The following is a 16,750-nucleotide window of genomic DNA, read 5'->3' as shown; positions in this document are numbered from 1 at the left end:
AGGAGTAATCCACATGAGGTTCTTATTATGGTCACACAGAATAAGGTCTGTATACACTGGTTTCCAGCTCCATACGGTACATCCAAACTGAAGCTTCCTCTAATTCTGGTTGGGTTGTGTAGGACATAATGGGAATGTAGGAAGTTCCAGGGAAGGCAGACCTCCTTTCCTTTGGGAAAGTGAAGGCCAGCCACACAAACCCCATAGCTCCCACTGCTTTCATATGAACCCAGATTCCACACATTGCTTGAATTGCAGAGATCTGACAATAATTTTTTTTAAAAAATAAGAGTCTGGCAAAACAGTTTCCTTTTGTTCAAAAGCGCTGTTTGATGGAAACTATTTCAGAAGGGGGAAAAACTGATAAATTGTTTGCTTCACACAGTAAAAAAAGAAGAAGTAGTTCTGAAGTTTATAGATTGCTTCATAACAAATAGGTTTACAAACAACAGATGGAGTTCTCAGTTACACAAAGGTGGATTACCATTTACCTTGCTTACAGGAACACAGTTAAATTTATATGTGCAAACTGTCAAAGCTGTTATTATGGTCTGTGCTATTTAGAAAACCTTCGCTATAAATCAAAAGGATAAAAATGTCACCATAATGGAATTCACAAAACCTGCTTGGTTTCCTAAAGCATTTATTAAAAATACAGATCTGGAATTTTCGAGGGCCTAATAAATTTTATTTCCTACACGCCAAGAGACAATAGTACAGATTGGCTGTGAAACTCAAAAACAAATACCTTAAGGAGATACATTGGACGTCCCTCAAAGGTTGTTCCTATCTGTGACCGAGAAACGAGATCTGGGTTCTGATTGGCAATGTCAGCTGTCCAAGCTGCTATCTGTTGAATTAAAACAAATGTGTACATATGGGCATTTCATGTCATCAAAAAAAAAACCAACTACCTCATACCGAGTCAGGCCAATGGTCCATCTAGGTCACCGCTGTGCTTGTTGATTGGCATCAGCTGTCCATAGTGTCAGTCAGAGATAGCAGAGATGGAGTCTGGGACTTCAACAAAACTGAGATGTAGAAGCAACAGTCACCAAGCAAAATTTTCAAGTGAAAAATAGAGGATGATTTTAGCATACGAATGTTTTACCGTTTCCCAGTTGTTATATTTCTCGTACTGGTATCCAGCAGAACGAACATGGCTGTCAAACTGCCTGTCGAGCACAGTCTGAAGGTTGTCAATTAAAATTCTGCAATAAACCCAACAAGGACAAGTCAAAACTGAACTTTTTGATTTTCTTCTGTTCCGGGGCTTTCTCATCCTCATGCAAATCAGTGCTATGCATACAGCAGTCATTTCTTTCCCTTTTGCCTAAAAAGTGTCATATCTATGCATCACAGCACTGCAACCTCTTCCTATTTGTTTTATTCAGTTGCTTGCAATATTTTTTTTTTGCATTTATCTGTATAATAAATAAATAAACTTCCTAAACTTCAGCCTGCTTCCTAGGCTGAAGCAGATATCCCCCTCCCTCCCTTGAATAAACTGCAATCTGTTTGAAAAAGAGATTGCTGTACACGGTATGTACACTAACCCAATTTACTAACTCCACTTGCAACTGCAGTGAACAGTCTTTGCAAGCTTTATGTTGTTTCAAAAACATGAAGAAACCCTGCTTACCAAGAGATGGCAGTGGATTACATGTGTGCACCATAGAATGCAAAATGAATTCAAATCTTTAAAATACTGTTTACTTCCTACTGAGATTCACTAGTCTCGTTCTTAGAGCTATCTCCATACATTCTGGTTGGTAGCTCCTCTTCCTCTCTCTTCTCTCCTCTCAACCCAAATAAAACAACTAGATAAAGAAATGTGCAGATAGGATGTCCTTGACCAATGGATTAGAGAGTAAGAGAGGCCAGTTTACAATTCACTCCCAGCCTTCATAATGAACACTCAAACTGGTTGCATTGACATGATGTCAGGACACTGCAGCTGCACATCAAAGGCTTGCTGTCGCAAGGACAGCGCACTGACGTTTTGTCAGGGACAACCTGGCAGACACACATTTGGGTGCAAGAACTTGTGTAAATTCATTATTAGCAGCGGCTATTTTGGCACATGGCACAGTAACTCTTCCATTGCCCCTGAGAAAGGATGCTAAAAGGTTGCACATCTGGAAGACGGTTGTGCTGCAAATTATCTGCTGCAGAGCTTTTAGGCACTGTTTTTCTAGTGCATGACTGTTTAAAGAAATGTAAGAATGGATGACCTCTTGATGTACTTGCCTTCAATTTCAAGATACAACCTTATGCTTCAGGACATTAACAGCCCCACGAGCTAATGTCCAGTCACTGTGCTGTGGTCGCCCCTGGCTACTGCCCCAAAAGAGGCTTCCTGGTGAGTCTGGAAGCCAAACAACGTTCCCACCACCGAGGAGCCTCTATGGGCCACAATGGACTTACACCAGTCAAAAGTTTGACTTAAGTCTTAACTATGGCCTACCAGTGTAATGCTGCCAAAGGCCAGGAGGAAGTGAGCTAATGTTGGTTCCTCCCCTGGTCATGCCCTGGTCTGCCCCTGATATGCTAGCAGCAGAGGGAGTGCTGGGAAGCTGGTGTGGTGTTGAGTGTTGTGTTCCAGTGCCCTGGAGAGAGCAAATCCTCCAGAGCGGCCATGTGCTGCTCCCACAGGTGGATTTGCTCCCACCCCCAAATGGGGCTCTTTGTGGTCAAATGTCCTTGAACACATTGGGAATTATCAGCTGCTTCTCGTGGTTTCTAGCAAGTCATTAACCATGCCTGTTCCTTTAGAAGCTCTCAGTTTCTTTTAGTAGACTTCAATGCATAAAGTACCTACTGTGTGCAACTCAAGGAGTCTACTCTTTCCTGTGCCTTTTTCTGGCTTTCAGCTCAACCAGTTCTACTGCCTACTTCTTTCTCCACCTACATACACATTTATGGTGGTTCATATTTAGCAACATGTATCTTAGCTTCTCTTTATCCGAAAACCATGTTTCCATGACTTTATTTAATTAAAGGCACATTCAAATTGCCAAGCCACTCAATATTTATTTATGCTTTATTTGAAACATTTTGAGCCACCTTTCTGCCATATTTAGGGTTCCCAATGGAGTCCTCAAGGTGGGGAACCCTATTTAACCCACATATTAATAGAACAAACATAATAATAAGAAAAATCATACTCATAGTTCAGTCCACTCTGTTGCAGAAGTCTTTCAACTTCAGAGCACTGATCTGCTTCAACTCGAAAGTCAACAGTCATGCCTGTTTTCACCAGGGTGACAGAATCTGGGTGCCAGAAGTCAACCTGAACAGGAACCAAGCAAAGATGCCCTTAAAACCAAACATGTAGCTGTACTGTGCACCCATCTGCATGTGTGAATTTGGCTTGATCATACCACTTCTTTGTCATTGTAAGACATGGCTGTTTATTTATCTAGAGTAGACTGACTTCATCAAATAAAGGTCAACAGAAAAATATCTAAGGAATGAGTCTTACAACAGAGCAATCTTGTCAAATCAGTAAGCTAACAATGAGGTCGTAAAACAAACTGACCCAATCCAGCAATGGAAGTCTGATGTAACCATGTTTATTCTTATTTTTCCTCTAAATCTTCATACTTGAAAATTAATTTGCTACTTTTAAAAAAAAGCATTTTACAGACTGACCATGAAATTCTAAGCAGAATTACATCCTTCAAAGCCCATTCACTTCAGTGGACTTAGACAGTATAACTCTGTTTAGGAATGCACAGTACTTGATCCCCCAAAAGGTCTAAACTCATTCTACCTATTTTGTCTTTAGCACACAGTACATCTATGTGCATCTATGCACATCTATGCATAGAGAGGGGGCGGGACTGAGTCCATTTACCCTGCTTATGATCAAGCACACTCAGAGGCGTAGCTAGGCCAGAGTGCGCCTGGTGCACACTCTGGCTTTTTTGCCGTCCATGGCACCCCTGGCGGCCCCCCTATCCCCTGCAGCCCCCCTGCCCCCCGCGGCCCCACCACAGCACCCCCCCATGGCAGCCCCTCCCCCGGCACTTTATTCCACTTACTTTTAGGAAAGGAGCAGGCCAAAGAATCCTGCCTGCGTTGCCTGGGCCTGGTGGGAACTACATTTCCCAGGAGCCCCTGGGAAATGTAGTTCCCACCAGGCCCAGGCAACACAGGCAGGCTTCTTCTCTGGGATGTTCCATTCCTAAAAGTAAGTGGGGGGTGCGCCGTGGGGGGGCGCTGTGGGGGTGCGGGGGGGAGGGTGCTGCAGAAGGGGGCAGGGGGCGCCACGGGGGGAGCACGGGGGATTTTTCTGCCCCCCACATGACCAGAATCGGTGCACCCAGTGCATTGCGCACCCCCCTTCCCATGGTGGCTTCGCCACTGGCCCCTTCCCATCGTAGACATGCTTGTCTGAGGTTGCTAACTTTCAGATGTAACCTGGAGATTTTCTAGAATTACATAGACCATAGATATCAGTTCCCCTGAAGAAAATGGCTGCTTTGGAGAGTGGACTCTATGGCTGAGATCCTTCCACCTGAGCTCCACCCCCACATATCCACGATTTTTGCAACCTGGAGTGGGCAACCCTAACCTAGCACAATGCCTACCTGTGCAAAAGCTCTAATCTCAATTGAAAATCATTTCACACGTTTTCAAACATTACAAAAACGTGCAAACATTTGACTAAAGAAGGAATCAAAGGCAGGAAGAACAGGGAGCTCAGTGCATCCAGCGGAGGAATATGGGGACCAAATGGCGCACCTCCCCCCATGTGGCGTGGAGCACTGAGCAGCTGACTTGCTAGTCAGAGGCTGAGCAGCTTACTCGCATGTTGGGCTCCAGGAAGAGGCATGGCAGCTGGAGCACTCCAGCCGCCACCATGCTTCTTCCTGGAGCCCGAGAGGCTGAGTGGCCCAGCAGCCACTGTGTAAGGAAGGCATCTGATCATGGGGGGGGGCGGGGCGGATTTTGCACCCCCATGTGGCCAATTTGATATGAACAAATAGTTTGTAATGTTTTAAGCCATTGTATTTAATCATATACGTTATATGAGTGTAATTCACTAGGCACTAAGCACTTCAGAAACTTATTTTTGTTGAGAAAAACAAAACTCAGAGCAGCCCGACACTGGCCTTGAGTTGAAAGAGAACAGGGCCCCACCAAGGAGATAAGGAATTAGCAGAAGCTCACAAATACAGATAACAGTAAAATAGAAACTTAGTTGTTATAAAAACCTTTGCGTAAGATGTTTTTAACTTAAGTTGCACCAAATATGGGATGAAAAGGTGTGGTAAAAGGTGGGATGAAATGACCGGGTCTGTACGTCTTCTTGACTCAAACCAATAGTCAGAAGACAAGGAGGAATGTTTGTAAGAAGGTATAAATTATGTTACACAGGCAGCAGCTCTTTGAACCTTCTCCCTGTTGCTGACAGAGGAGAGTTCCCTCTTCTGCGCAGAATTGAACAATAAAACTCTTAACACTGAAGAAGCTTATGGATGGTTATTTGTGAGTAACCGGACAGAGCTTTTGCTCTAAGGACAGGGCCCTGACCTGTCCCTAACAAATTAGTTGCGCAAATACGCCACTTGTATCCAGTAGGGAAAGAAGCTGGTTGTATAGAATGCATAGACCATGCTGATTTCAGAATAATTCATATCTGACAGAGACCATGAAGTACCTGAGGTATTCATAGTTCTGCAATATGATGCACTGAAACGTATACCTGGAACCCTAAAGCAAAGCTGGATCAATGTGTCTTAAATTCTGAAGTGAATCAGAGTTATAGACACAATTGAAAATTTCAGCTTGAGAAAAGCGATCCCTAATTTTGTATGGTGGTGTGTAGCATGGTCATAACTGTGTTCTTGGACACTGTCACTATGTTTTAATTTAGCACACTGACCAAATTAATTATTATCTTGGTATAGATTCCAGTCAGACTTAATTGACTTTTAAATGACCCTACTATTTATATTTTTTTCACCCTCACATCTTTCAATAGCTGGAAAACAGGTTGGACATTTCACATGAAGAACACTGTAGTCATGATAGTGCCATCCCTTAAGAGAAACAACTTACAGTTTATGACCTCACAGTGACTTTTGACTGAATTTCTAAGAGAGGAACTAGTGGCCTAATTCTCTCTGGATGAGCCAAAACAGTCGGTAGGGACTTCTTCAGCGTTAAGTATTTCTGAAAGGTGCCTACTATGTTGGTATCTAAGCAGTGAGCAAAATATTTTTACCTCAGGGATTACAGTACTATAAACAGGGAAAGCTATCATCTAAATATACCATGATAAGTTGGAATTTTCTCTTAGGTCACATATAACTGTCTTTTCATTATAATTAAAAATAACTAGGCCTCCTTGTATTTGTTGTGGCCTTGTTTTATTTATTTAATCTTTTCTTTCTTACTCCACATGTATTTGTGTCATACCATTCCTTAAATGGAGGCTTTTGGATCTACTCAGTGGTAAGTTAAACAAATGTTCTCTTTGTAGAGGATTCATAGAAGTGGCTTTTGAAAATATATTGGATTCCTTATCGCTCTTACTTTTTAAATGACAAAAGTGCACAAGGGAGCCCATTTATCTTGTTTATTTTAAAAAATCAGAATCTAAATCTTGCTTTCTGCACAGGGGTGTATTTAGAGTGGGGCAAGTCAGGGCTCATGCCCCAGGCACCATTTGCCAAGGGGCGCCCTGGCTGCCCCCTTCCCACTTATGCATAATAATCCCTAGTCATTGGAAGTGATAGCCACTGAAAAAAAGCACAGTTACAATTGTGGCTGCCTGTGAACTGGGGACAGGGACAATGGGGAAACTGGGAGCCAACACCTATCTGGTCTTACCCCAGCCAATGCAGCTTTCTCTGATCATGTGGGTGAGGCAAGCAACCGTTGTACTAATTTAAACTGTTCACTGTCAGGCAGCTCCTGTGTTGTGCTTTTAGGCTGCTAGTGAGAGTTTGGGATTGCTAATAATGTGAGTTTTAAAGAAGTAGCGCGGGGGGGGGGGGTTGAGGGTGGGTGGTCGAGCTGAGGGCAGCTGGTGCACTGTGGGCTGTTGGCTGGCTGCAGGGATGGGGGATGGGGAAGCTGAGAGTCACTGCAAGCCTGGGCTGGGGTTTGGAGGAGGAGGACCTGGAGCCACTGCATTGGGCCCATGCCCACCACTGCCTGGAAAGCTTTTTAAAAACATCAGGCAGCAGCAGAGATCACACACTTTCTGTACTGGGGGGTGGGTGGGGGTGGAGGGCACATGTCATGTGTATATTTGTGTGTGTGGAGCTGGAAGTGCGCAGCTGAGTCAAGGGTGGCTGTTGTGAGCACTGGGCTGCTGACTGGCTGGCTCCAAACCTGGGGGTGGGAAAGTCTGGAGTCGATGCCTTGAGCTCTTGCCCACTGGCCTGCCACCTGGAAAGCTTTTTAAAAAACTAGGCAGCAGCAGAGATCATGCATACGCCATAGCATCTGGAGGGTGTGTGTGCTGAGGATGAGTAATGTACTGCTGGCTGGCTGCACACCTGGCCTGGGATGGGGCTTGGGGAAGAAGGCCAGGAGATGCTACACTGAGCCCTTTCCTGCCACTGCTGTGCTGATTGGCAGCAGAAAAATCATTCACTCCTTGTAGTGTTTGGGGGAGGTGCCCATGAGTTTGGAGGAGGAAGAAATAGAAGAGGGAGAGCAAAGGGTGCACTTTAACTTTGCAGGATTTGCTATTTGCAAGATGGGAAAGGACGTGGGGTTCCTGCTTCATAGCAGTATCCAAGACAGCTGAGGCTACAACATGCAGACCTCAGAAGGTCCAGCTGTCTTTAGATCTTCAGAGGCACTAGTCCTAAAAGGAGAGGGATACCTCCTCCAGCACCGCTGAAGCCCAGACTGACTTTGACTTTTTCAGCCTATTGTGTATTACTGTTTTAAAAAGTCTGTTTCTTTCCACAATTCTTCCCCATCTTCACTTGTCCACCTTCTTAAAGGAACAGCCTTTGTCTCAGGAGTGGGGAAGATGGCTGGACAAGAGTCTCTCTAAAGCATGTCATGTAAGCCTTCTTGCCACTGCCTAAATGTAACTCACCATTGCTCTAGAGCAGGGGTAGGGAACCTGCGGCTCTCCAGATGTTCAGGAACTGCAATTCCCATCAGCCTCTGTCAGCATGGCCAATTGGCCATGCTGGTAGGGGCTGATGGGAATTGTAGTTCCTGAACATCTGGAGAGCCGCAGGTTCCCTACCCCTGCTCTAGAGGGAATTCATGGGTGTGTGAGCAGTGGTGGGATCCAAAAATTTTAGTAACAGGTTCTCTCGCCAGCCCCCCCCTCAGCAAAGGGGGCAGAGGCGTACCTAGGCAAATCTGAGCCCTGGGCAAAACCTAAGTTGGATGCCCCCCCATGGGCAGCCACCCCACCACAACCCCCAATTTTTTTTGCGCCAGGTCATTTCTAAATCATCATCATCACATTATAGAAAATGCCCCAACTCACAAATCTGAACAGAGCAATGGTGAAACACACAGGTTCTTTGATAGAGACTGGTGAGATAAAAGGTACGAAAGGCTGAGAATCAATGAATTGCAGTACCTGAAAGGGATTAACCCAGTTCAGGGAGTTACATTATTAGTCGCAATTGCTATATGGAACCTTCACGTTCAAAGGCAGTATGCCTCTCGGGGAGGCGAGGGCGTGGAGATGGAAAAGCGGACCCAATTAGTAACCCCCTCTCAGCACACACAAATAATTAGTAACCCACTCTCGGGAACTGGTGAGAACCTGCTGGATCCCACCTCTCTGTGTGAGACACATTTATACAGGACTGCTCTCTTTGAAAAGGGCAGTGATTCTACCCATTGAATGCCAAAGAAGGGGTTGAACAGCCCCCCCCCCAAATTCATAGACGTTGGGTGGAGTGTCTCAACATGCCTGATAATTCTTCTGAATGGGAATCAGCTTGAAGAAAAATTAAAGCCTGCAGGTGATAATATTTATCTTTGCAAAACAGGCAGCTATAGAACAGGGAAAGCTTCTCTCTTGCTGGAATGATTGTTCCTTCCCCTCACTCAGTAGAGTGTGAATGTCAACCTGTGTAACTGTTCAAGTTACTTTTCCCACTTTATTCCAATTTTAAATTCTTTATCTTTCTTGTCTAGAAGATAGAAATCAGTTAACCTGAGATGTATTTCATATGGGGGAGCAATCACACAATGGACAGAAAAATGACTAACATCCTAGTAGGATGAATGTTAGAAGCAAAACTGGAGGCATTGAGTAGTGCTTATATTCAAATAGGTGCAGAACTTATGTGAGGCAGGTTAAGCTGAGACAATATAATTGTCACCCACCAAGTTTCATGGAAGTGTGAAGATCTGAAACTAAGTCTCACAGATACTAGTCCAACTCTTTGACCATTACATTGCACTATGTTGTTTTGAAAATACATTATATTAAAAAAATATGCTTGGAAATTTAGCTATATAAACTGGTGACCCTCAATGAATCACAAGGGGGAAAAAACACTGTGAACCTCCCGCCTCCCTCATTTTCCATTTCAAATCAGATAAACTGTCCAACTTGAGCAGATAAAATCCCCCTCCTCCCAATTCAATTGATTCTCCACTGCTGTCAACGTTTAGTGCTTCCTGGGTCTATTCAGTCCTCAGCAAACTTATCATTCTTGGCATAGGGGTATCTTTTAGGTTAGTCTGCAAAGTTATATTTAATCTATAAACTTATATTTCTGTATATTCCCAAGTATGTAGACTTCCCTGCTTGGTTTATGGGTGGTCTAATGTTGCTCTGTGTAGGATTACATAGGGAACCTATTTTTCCACTGAAACGTGTGATAACCAAGTTAGAATTGTAATTTGGATTACTTAGGCTGATATATGTTTGTGACTGTGTGTTCTTATCAGGATGTGGTGGATAATGGGCAGGTTGTCTTGTTTGCCTTTTAGTCTCTTTCAGATCTAGGTTTCTTGGTACAAAGCCCTAACAATTGCTTCTGGCAAGCTAAGAAGCAGTCTAACACATGGCTGAATTTTTGGCTTAATGAAAGAGAATGGCAGAACTATTCATTTGAATATACAGGCAATACAATGGAGAGCAGAGGTGGAAGTGGAAGAGACTCTGACAATTAGACGCTGTCCAAGAAAATCCCTTCTATATCTGTATATCACTAGAAATGCTACATTTTGTGGTACAAAGTATAGCCATTTTCCCTTTCCTTTTGTAACTGTTTCTCAACATCAAAGCTCCACACAAATATTGAGAACAGATCTGCGATCTTGGGTTGTTTTGTCTCATACCATAATATATCTGCATCAAGGTCACACAGCATAAATTTGGAATGAAAAAGAAGTTTAGAGAACATTCAAAGAAGAGAAGAGGGAGGGAATGAAGACTATGTGTAAACACCAGGCCGCCACTGGAAGGAGTCTTACTTTGTTCGAGGAAGGCTTCTCATGAAACATGAGTTGTAAGGTCTAGCTGCTTTCTGATGTTTTTAATAGCATTATGATGTAGATACCTTTAATACAACACTATGGAATGATAAGATCCCTTAGTTCAAGTCATCCTGCTGAAAAGGAAACTACACCCATTCTGACATCTGTGTTCAATTCCCCTATGCCTTCTTAAAAATAAGTAATATTTAGTTATTTCAATATTTATGCTTTTCCCCCCATGGGGGATATAATTGTTCCCCCTCCTTCATTTATCCTCACAACAACAACCCCATAAAGTAGGTTAAGATGAGAGATATGACTAGCCAGTGGTCACACAGTGAACTTCCATGGCAGAATAAAGATTTGAACATGGCTCTCTCACATCCTAGTCTGATGGTCAAACCCTACATCATGCTGGCTCTCTGAGTTCTATAGCCTCCTTTATTGACCCCAATCCCGAGGGCAGGAGGGGAAATCCACCCATGGGGGCGTTATGTGGCCGCACTGGCTGATTCAGTCTCCTCAGGGCACTTACCCTGGGGGAGGGTAATCCCACTGGAGTGCAGCTGCTGTGGCTCTTCCTGGAGCTGGAATATGGCATCAGGCATGGCACCAGCATTCCAGCATTTCTGCTGCTACCACCAGCATAGTGGGGGCAGGCCAGTAGCACGGCCAGGGGAGGAGCTGATGTTCATCAGCTCCCTCCCAGCCGTTCACCTCATTGCACCGGCATATTCGGACCTATGCAACCTTAAAAGGTGGTATAAATCCATTAATTCCAATGGAGGCTTCTTGGTGGCAGGGAGACATTTTTGCTTTTTAAGTCTCCCTGTGCTGCAGGGACACCTCTGTGGGATGGCCACAGTGCTGCAGCCAACCACCTGGTCCTGTGGATGGGTCTGCCCAACAACTATCTTTCAGTAGCAATGGAAACAATCAGTAAGACATGCTCCAAATGCAAAATTACTTTTAATTAATGTCACCTCAAGGCTTGAGCTTACCTGTATATTACTGGCCAAGGCAGTGAGGACTTCTACCTGTTCTTCATTGTGAGGGGTTACACGAAACACTTTTTCCCTAAAGAAAATGGTGGACAGCAATTATGTGTACTAGAGATCTCACGTGTACGTATTCTGAAACATGCAAGTGATTAATATTTTCTTACCCTTTGAAGGTCTGCGTGGAAGCTTCAGAAAAGGCAGACAGAAGACCCACCGAAAGCAGTAATACCCACATCCTTGTTTTCATTTGCAACAGCATGGAATCGGACCAGATTATTCTCTCACCTGCTTTTATAATTTACTGGTCCTTTTAGTTTTGATTGATGAAACCAGCAATTCAGTCCTCTTGCTCATTGATTGATGACTCTCCTGGCCTTGTTTTGTTTGCAGACTATTTGTCATCTTTGTATTGCTCACCTGTGGAAACTGGAAAGAAAATCTCACGGGTTATTAATGGATTACGAAAGGGGAGATGGTAAACAATTCTATTTACAATCCTGATAGAATATTTAATATTATTCCCAATTCTTTTTACCTCAGTTGGCAACAGTTCTCCCAGGTATTTGTGCAAGGGAGAGATCATGTCTGCCACCTCACTTCTTACCTGTACATGTGAGCAATTGAGTGATTGCCCAATTAATTGAGTCTTAATTGAGCCCGCATACATAGTGAGCATAGAGTTTTGAGCAATCACTCAAGCGTTCTAGCCTTCGCTTCTTCACCAACGGCATTCTCACACAGATGAACCTTTGGGCAGGAGCCATAATGTTTGTCTTTCGAAGTTACACCACACTACAGACTAAGCACTTGCTTTTGATTTTTTGCCTTCCAAATTAACCAGTGCAATGTCATTCATGACTGATGAAGCTTCATGAATCAAAACAGGATCTTAGCTGACATCCAGTCTTTCGCTCTTCTCTAGTCTGTAAACTTTTTAAAAATAGAATTGCCATATTGAAATTGCATTTGGTATCTGTATGGAAATTATTTTCTGTATTTGGCTTGTAAATAATTTGATAGTGTTCCTGTTTGTTGCCTTATCTGGTTTTGCATCATATTGTGGTACAATCTATAACTTTTGTAATTACAACAATAATCTTTTGTATTTTCCATTACATTTCAAAAGTGTTGAAATATATATGCACATTTTGGTATTTTTGATGTTTCTACAATTATTTTGTTTAGACCTTTAAATACTCTTCACCTCTTGTTGTTTTGTTCAGAGGTTTCCCCCCTTCTTTTTTATAAGCTATGACAAGTCATGGGGCTGGATCTACCAGAGGCTCCAAGGGGGCCGGGGGTGTGCGCGCGCGATGCACCAGGCGTGGGCCCCTTTGGGGGTGTGGCAAGGGCGTTCCAGGGTAATGGTGGGGGCATTCTAGGGTGGGACAGGGGCAGAGGACTCCAGTGCACCGGGCATTTTCCCCCCTTGCTACGCCTCTGGGATCTACTAGAATGGGCAGAATGATTTCCACTTATAGAGTGTGATTTTCCTGACCTTTTTTTCATTTGCTGCACAAATTCCCCTGACATACTGTTCCTTGAGGGGGTCTCTTATCCCTGTCTTCCAGTGGCAACATTCTGGGGGCAATTTCAGCTGGAATGGGGATTAGTAAGAAAGTCATTTTCCATAGGCAATAATTCTTTCTTCTGCAAAAATCCTCCTGTGGATCAAAGCCACAGTTGCCATCATCTTCAAATCATGATTTGAAAGCACAGTTTGGGGTAGTACTTTTGCAAACCATGGTTTACAGTTTGGCATTAACCATGGTTTATCATTTCAGATGCTATGCCCTGGCAGTACATCTGCATGTTTTTCCCCATTAATAATCATGGAAATTTGAGAACTATCTATAGCTTTTCAAGTGCGCCAACGTGCGAAAGGGAGAAGCAACTTCTTTTTGATAATCAAAAAGCTGTATCAGGGATCACCAGACAGACCTGGAGAAAAACCAGATGGAAGCTATAAGAAAGTGAATTAGGTGAGAATGAGTGGCAATATTGGCAAGGTCTAAGTCACAGAAACAATTAAACTGTAATCTAATACCAAGCTCTTAATGAACCTTGACCCTGGGAATCCTTAGGAAAATCCTAAGCATTTTAAAGTGGAAAGCTGTGTAATGGTTTCCTGAAATGCATCTCCATATCGACAAACATATCCTAAAATATGAATGCAAATGCAGAAAGTAGGTTGTTCAATGGCTAAATTAAATGCAAACCTCCTATGATTTGAAGCAGATTCTACACTAGTTAATTTACTAGGTGGCCATTTTAGTGCAATAAAACAGCCCTGAATGACATCTATAATTAAATCAACTGAATTGGGGGGAGTGCTGCCTACAGATTCCTCAGTGCTTTGCTTGGAATCAGGTACACTAAGCATGGTGACTGCAGGAGCTATCCTGCCAAAATACCAGCTCCGACGTCAGAACATTTAATCTGAAAATAATGAAATCTGCAGTATTTGATACAATTCTACAGGCTCCCAAGCAGGGCAAAGACAATAACGTTGAGTGATCAAACCAAGAACTCACAATAAATAAAAGATCAAAAGGAGTAATCAAACAAATTGCATATGTCATCATTCCCTGTTGAGAGGCTGAAAGATACTCAGAAATAGAAGATTGTCAGATTTCCCCACGTTTGAATGCACTTTTAAAGAATTCTTTGTACTTTTACAAGCAGTTGGAGACCATTTTTAAAAAACAATCTACAACGCATCATTAGCCCGTTGGTAACTACTGAGATGCCAAGCTATATGAAATATTGTAAACTTCTGATGACAGTCACAGTGCCAGTGAAGATTAGGTTAGAAACACTAGGTTGCATGGCATTCCAGTGGTGATTCATTTTTCTGAATCCAAAGATTGACAGCTATATGGCAAGCTATATCAAAAGCAGCCCTACACATGTTTTTCTCCCTTCTCTCTCCCTCGTAACTGCAATAGAAAAATGTAAGTATGATAAAGGGCCAGCGTAGAGATAATAAAATAGCAAATTAAATTTGGGGAGGCCATCTGCTCTTCTCATTTTATGACTCTCAGCCTGCAGCCTATCTGCTGGCCAATGATGCACACGGTACTCCCTGCATAAACTTAAAAAATGGAGACAACTGTTAGCAAATTCTAGCATAATACAGAAGGCTTAGAAAAATATGCAGGATTATGATTGCACCATGTATCGAAAAAGCTGGCTTTTGAGAGTAGAATTTCCATTCCCTCAATGACCCGAAGCATGCGACCCAGAAATAAGCATGCCTTCACCCCCACTGCAGAGTGTGCTAAAGGCTTAGAAAAAAATCACCTGAGGCTTAAGAAAATTAGAAGTAAGATTTTTAATCACACTGTTTGTGCAACTTTCCATTGATGTGTTTTATCAAAGTTTGGAATGAAGCTTGCTTAAGAGAGAGAGAAAAAGTTCCTTGCTAAGCCTGATCTACACATACACCAAAACTGTACATTTAGAAGGCAATGTATGGCTGACTTTCTGCAGACACCCTGCTTAGAGGCTTTATGCATCCAACTGGGAATGCTAAAAAAAACAACCCAATAAAAAAACCACGGTCCTCATATAAAGGACTCACTGAAGATGCTCAAATGTAGGAAAGGGATATAAGAATGCTGTTTCTCCCTGAACCCCTGAGCTGGGTTAGTGAGCAGGGCAAATCTTAGTGTGGACAATACCATTTCAAATTGTAATTAAAGATACTACATTTTTAATCTTCATTGATCTGACCTGGGTGGCCCAATCATGTGATATCTCAGAAGCTAAGCAGGGTTGGCCCTAGGAAGTACTTGGATGAAAGACCTCCAAGGAAGTCCAGGGTTATTGTGCAGAGTCTCTTGCATTGAAAACACTATGGGGCCATTATAAGCCTGTTAGGACTTGGTGGAACTTTCCAGCACCAAATGTCCATTGTCCAATAAGGAAGCTGGGCCCATTATTTGTTCCTGTGACATCTAGTAAAGATAAAATGGACACAATGTATGCTGCCCTGAGCTCATGGGAGAACAGATGGAATCTATAGTGTGAAAGAAAGGAGACATGGGGATTTGCCATATAATTCTTCAATGTGATTCTTTCATTGGTAATTTAAACATTTCTGGGGCAGCAAAGACTCTATTCTGGTAATATAAGAATGAACATTTTCAGACGCTACCCTGTAATTCTGTATTATTCTTCCTAGGGGATGGGAAGTTCACACTGAAAGAGCTGAGACCCAGTATTGCAAGAACTTATTCAGGCTGGTATAAGGTGGTAGTATTTAACATCAATGTGAATCTAAATGTATCTATTTAGTGGTGTTTTAAAATATTTTTATATTACTTTAGATGCTGTATTCAGGCACTGTGTATCTGGGCCTTGGTTAATGCTTAAAAATATGCAAACAGTTAAACAAGTTGTTAGTTTGAACCAAAGCATCAGTCTTCTGATAGGCAGTATCTAAGTGAGATGAAATCCTCTCAGGCCTTGCCCAATTGTGGCACAGGAGAAGCTACAGCATCACCCTCTGTGAGTGTATTGATGGAGGAAGACAGGGTGGAGCAGGTAGAGACAAAGTCTCGTCCCTATGCAGATGGGAACATCTCTATACAACATGCTGGGCAACAGAAGGTGTCCCGGAAGTCAATCAAAAGAAACAAGGTTGGTCCCCAAACAATGAATCTGGGAAAATATAAAGCCTTTGATGTGAAGTGAAATGATGTGGTATTAATAATATATTAGTGGAGATAAGGCCTTCCCAAAGTGTGGCACATATGGCTAAAGGCAGAAGCTACAGCAAATAACCTCTTCAAAGGGTTCTCTGAGGCCTCTTGAGTGTATTCCGGAGCAACACCTTTCAAAATAAGCGACAGCATATTACCTTATCAACAGCTCTTGCCATAATTGAACTGACTCAAACCCCTCCCAACCAAACACAAAACAATGGATTATATGACACAGGTCAAAATTATATCTTCAACAGATTTTCTAGTAGCAGGAGCAATTTTTTCTCTGCATCAAAATTAAACAGAATTCTCTGTATATCTTAGCCATTTACTTTGAGAATTGAACTGTGTCATGGAGGAGTTTCATGATCAGCAACCCTACCCTTTCTTTGAAGTTAAACCACCTATGGGGAGGGAGCAAATTAAATCTGGGTTGCAGTACAGGTGCTTCTATCCTCCCCTGTGCCAATTATTCAGTTTAACACGCACACCCCTTCACAAGAAGCTGTGTGTACTTGAGAAAGAGCATAGAGATACTATACGTATTCCCTGCAGGAAAAAAATGGCAATTTAGGTAGAAGCAAGGGTTAAAAAGTTTTTTTGGGGGGG

At 42.8% G+C, this 16,750-nt stretch overlaps 1 protein-coding gene across 2 annotated transcripts in view; it reads right to left on the bottom strand.

Annotated features, from left to right (window-relative positions):
- LOC125437975 (carboxypeptidase B-like) overlaps positions 1-11,684 on the bottom strand; it is a 30,128-nt gene extending 18,444 nt beyond the window's left edge. The window contains exons 1-5 of one of the 2 annotated variants that reach the window (XM_048506084.1): positions 11,597-11,683; positions 11,433-11,508; positions 3,168-3,292; positions 1,112-1,211; positions 749-850 (exon numbers count right to left, since the gene is read on the bottom strand). In XM_048506084.1, coding sequence (XP_048362041.1) covers positions 749-850; positions 1,112-1,211; positions 3,168-3,292; positions 11,433-11,508; positions 11,597-11,679 — 486 coding nt within the window. In that variant the 5' untranslated portion in view covers positions 11,680-11,683. Of the gene's footprint in view, positions 1-748; positions 851-1,111; positions 1,212-3,167; positions 3,293-11,432; positions 11,509-11,596 lie in introns of both variants that reach the window. The other variant, XM_048506085.1, reaches the window with a different exon arrangement.
- Positions 11,685-16,750: the final 5,066 nt, after the last annotated feature.

The sequence above is a fragment of the Sphaerodactylus townsendi genome, linkage group LG08, assembly GCF_021028975.2.
Source record: "Sphaerodactylus townsendi isolate TG3544 linkage group LG08, MPM_Stown_v2.3, whole genome shotgun sequence".
Lineage (NCBI taxonomy): Eukaryota > Metazoa > Chordata > Lepidosauria > Squamata > Sphaerodactylidae > Sphaerodactylus > Sphaerodactylus townsendi.
Note: the sequence above shows the minus strand (reverse complement) of the source record. Positions and strands in the feature narration are given on the sequence as shown.